The sequence below is a fragment of the Parasteatoda tepidariorum genome, chromosome 1 (assembly GCF_982258835.1).
Source record: "Parasteatoda tepidariorum strain Cologne lab strain chromosome 1, Ptep-v5.0, whole genome shotgun sequence".
Classification (NCBI taxonomy): Eukaryota; Metazoa; Arthropoda; class Arachnida; order Araneae; family Theridiidae; genus Parasteatoda; species Parasteatoda tepidariorum.
The window spans coordinates 26,186,579-26,190,884 of NC_141755.1; the positions used below are offsets into that span (position 1 = coordinate 26,186,579).

The window sequence follows — 4,306 nt, forward strand, 5'->3', positions numbered from 1 at the left end:
TCAACAAACAACACTTCTCCAAACCTTGTTTAAACATATGCCTCAGAGCCATCAAAGAAAGATTTTCTTCGAAAGTTAAATTCTTTTTTTTTTTCGTCTAAAGTCTCGACATTCTCAATCTCATCTAACTACTTAAATAAAGTTTCCAGCCTCGAAACTGTCCGGAGACATTGTTCCGTTGGAAAATTCATCGTTTTAAATTACGCTTTTCTAAATAGATGGGGCATCTCTTTATGAAGCTGTCGTGCTTAAACTTTATTCCAAGCTGTCAGAAAGATGGATTATTGTGTATGAGCGCAGTCATGCATGTCGGTTGCATATGCACTCGTTAAAAGCAAAGGCTAATCTAATCAGCGAAAGCCTCTTCGTCTGCCACTGGAATTTTTGAAATGATAAAAGATGCCTGCGTAGTCAGCCTATAAGTATTAATTTCGGATTTCGCTAAGAATCTTAAGATTGAGAAATGAATTGCTGCCTTCTCAATTCGAATTTCATAGCCAAGAAAATGAAAACTTTTTCCTGTCCAGAATTGTGTTTGTTTTAACTTTTTTTTGCTAATATTAATGGATGTTTTGTTTTTTTAGATATACACTGTTAGAATGAAGCTTTCGTAAATTAAATTAAAGAGAAGAGAACTTTTTTTACGCTTGTACATATTTTCTTTCACTAAGTTATGCACACTCTTAAGTAATTATGGGTCATACTAATTAATTTTTATTTCAACTTCTATGCTTTTATATTCTACACAAGATTAAAACTGAACTTCTGTATCTAATTTATTGTGATCGTTTTTATTCGTTTATACTGTATTATCAAACAATTCCTTTTTTCAATAAATTCAAGTAATTGTACAATATATTTATGAAAAAATTTTTTAATTCCAAGTGATTTTTATTTTCGCTCTTCTAAATAGATCAACTCCTTCTGAAGCTATAGTACTTATGAATGTTTTCAATAAAGGTTTTGTTATTAAATAAAACAATACCTGATAAATTAGGACATACTATTTGTATAACTATTTTGGCCATTATCAGGTAGGGTAAAATTATGAGAATAACATGAAATATTTAGTTTCCAAACAGTTTAGGTAATGTAAAAAAGCATTTATCTGAACTTTAAAATCTATTCCAGAAAAGAACTAAATAATTCTCATCTAGCAGGAGAAATTCTCGGAAAATTGGCTCTATTTCAAAATATTTTTGGCTATCATATTTTATTTTTTTATTTATTTAAGAGATTTTTGCTTTTAGACTACTGCAAAGCTTTTTACAGTTCTGCTTAACATGTGTGTATGAGCACTGAAAAGAAATCTGGATCAAATTTCAGTATGAGGTACCTGTAATTCGTGTGTATCCTTCTTAAAATCTGTTTTATCATAAAATTGATTTTTCCGTAAATATTTCACCTTATATTTTACAGTAATATTTATTTAATTAGATTGATTTAGTGATTTTATGGAAACTATAACTGCAAGAATTATGGTATAATGGATTTTTGTTCTATAGCATGTTCTGATATAAATTGATTTTACTGTAAAAAGTAGCGGTGGTTTGAAGGCAGTTGCATTTTAACGTATCCGAAATATTTTACAGTGTGTTATAAGACTAGAACTTGACTCCAATTTTAAGTGACTCAAAATGTGAAGTTTTTTTGTATACATATATTAAGCTGAAGCAATTTAAAAAACATCCTTCATTATTCCAAGCTCTCAGAAAGATGACTTGAAGCATATGATCGCAGATATATCTGTTGTTGGCATATACACTCCTTAAAGAAAAAGACTAATCTGATCAGCATAAGAATTTATGTTTGTCAATGGGCGTTTTAAAATGCTTCCTTACACATCCTCATCCTGAGAGGATGTTTTAGTCGTTGTCCTGAAAAGATGTTTCCGTAAGCATTCTTGGCCAGAAGAGCTGCTTTCACTGGTATCCATATCCTGAAAAGGTGCATCCGAAAATCTTCTATAAATATTATTTTGAATTTCTTATTTTAATTTAATTTAATGGTTTTTATTCTCATCAAATTGTGGCTTATACATGAAATTTGGATAACTTAGCTATACGCAGCAAAATTGCAGCAATACCTGTTGTTTGCTAGCACACTCGTTAAAAACAATGACTAATGTTATCAACAATCAACAGAAGAATTAATGTCCGCCACTGGGCATTTTGAAATGCCTCCGTATACATCCACATCTTAAAAAGATGTGACAGTCTTCGCCCTTGGCCTGAAAAGGTGCTTCCGTAGTCAACCTTAGTCTTTCCACAGTTAGCCTTAGCCTGAACAGGTGCATCCGTAATCATTCTATAATCCTAAAATCTTAATTTTATTATTTTAATTTAATATTATGGTTTAAATTTTTACCGAATTATTGCTTATGTGGTGATAGGTTCGCCGCTCATCGTAAAATCAAGTTTATTTCATATTGTTATCTGTTTGTCTTTAATCAATTGTGTTTTTACTTATTTTTGAAGTGAACTGAAATAAGAGTTCTGACGTCATATTCTTAGAATTGTATAAATACCAGCACGCACATGACAGCCTGTCAGTATTTCTCTCATCACCTGCTGTGAAGATGCTTCTTGTAAATCAAACCAACTTGTATATAAATGCAAATATGTTTAATAAAATATTAGTATCTCGAAGGAGCTATCTTCGCTTACTTCAATGGTGACCCGGATGTCTGACGATACAAGTAACTTTTATTTTTGATCTTTCCCGTTATTGGTTCTTGGATTAATAGGAAACTGCAACTATGGCGGAATCATCTGCAGTAAAAATTCCCATCTTCAATATTACTGATCCACACCTGTGGTTTCATATGGTCGAAGCAACTTTCCAGCTTGCGACACCGAAGCCAATTACAGAGAGCAAAACAAAGTTTAACTACTGCTTCGCCCATCTTCCTCCTGAAGTAGCCGCAGTTGTAAGGGACGTCATTATAACTCCTAACGCAGAAGATCCTTTCAAAAAGCTGAAAGAAGAAGTTATTGCACGCTGCGGGGAAACAAAGTCCCAGGAAATTCGACGTTTACTTTCCGGAGAGCAACTAGGAGATAGAAAGCCTAGTGAACTCTTGCGCACTATGCAGAGAAGAGCTGAATCCCACGAAATCTCAGATTCGCTACTTTTGGAACTATTTCTAAATCAGCTACCACAGCATGTTCAGTCGATATTGGCCGCAATCCCTTCTCTAAATTCAACAAGAGCTGCTGAAATCGCTGATAAAGTAATGGAAGTGTCAACTTCAAGTGAAGTTTGCGAAGTTTCTTCAAGCCAACAATGCACCTTTGAGCTTTTAGAAGAAGTTAAAGCACTACGAAAAGAAGTAGCAGCATTGCGGACACGTAGTAGGTCTCGCAACCGGCACTATGCACAGTTTCGTAATCGTCAAAGCCAATCCTCATCTCCAACAAAGGAAGAAAAGCCAATTGTTACAAAATCTGGTCGCTGTGTGCATTTCCCAAAATATTTTGTTAAAGAGTATGGAATATAAAAGCATCTAAATATTTTGTATCTATTAATTGTATTCCAATTTCCAAGTTAAATTTTTTTTTCTTCGTAATTAAGACGTATATTTGAATTTACTACTTTGTATTTTATGATTGTTTTTAAACAATCGTTATTGGTATCGTGACTTTGTCACTGGAGGGATACTGTGTGGTGAAAGGTTCGCCGCTCATCATAAAATCAAGTTTATTTCATATTGTTATTTGTTGGTCTTTAATCAATTGTGTTTTTACTTATTTTTGAAGTGAACTGAAATAAGAGTTCTGACGTCATATTCTTAGAATTGTATAAATACCAGCACACACATGACAGCCTGTCAGTATTTCTCTCATCACCTGCTGTGATGATGCTTCTTGTAAATCAAACCAACTTGTATATAAATGTAAATATGTTTAATAAAATATTAGTATCTCGAAGGAGCTATCTTCGCTTACTTCACTCATACAGGAAATGTGGATAACATTGATATCCGCAGCAAATTATCCAGGTTTCAAAAAAGTTGAAATTTGAAGAACAAAACCATAGCCAGTTTATTTTATTCCCGATAGTTAATTCTCAAGTTAATATATCTTTGTGTAATGAAAAGTATTCTAACCTAATCACTCTTTTTTGCAATCGATATATCACCCTGACACAAAACAGACACCACGAGTTATTCATATCGTAATTTTTTATTCGTATTTTAATTATAAATTTTTTTACTGGTAAAATACATATTTTTACACTCAAAACACGGGGATTTGGGATTGATGTGTACGTTTTACTTAATTAAAATTCCCCTTTTACCTTTAAA

The 4,306-nt window shown here is 32.7% G+C and overlaps 1 protein-coding gene across 1 annotated transcript; it reads left to right on the forward strand.

Annotated features, from left to right (window-relative positions):
• Positions 1-2,758: 2,758 nt before the first annotated feature.
• Positions 2,759-3,499, forward strand: LOC107450270 (uncharacterized). The gene has a single exon (XM_016066030.3). It carries the CDS (start codon positions 2,759-2,761, stop codon positions 3,497-3,499), a length of 741 nt encoding a protein of 246 aa, XP_015921516.1.
• Positions 3,500-4,306: the final 807 nt, after the last annotated feature.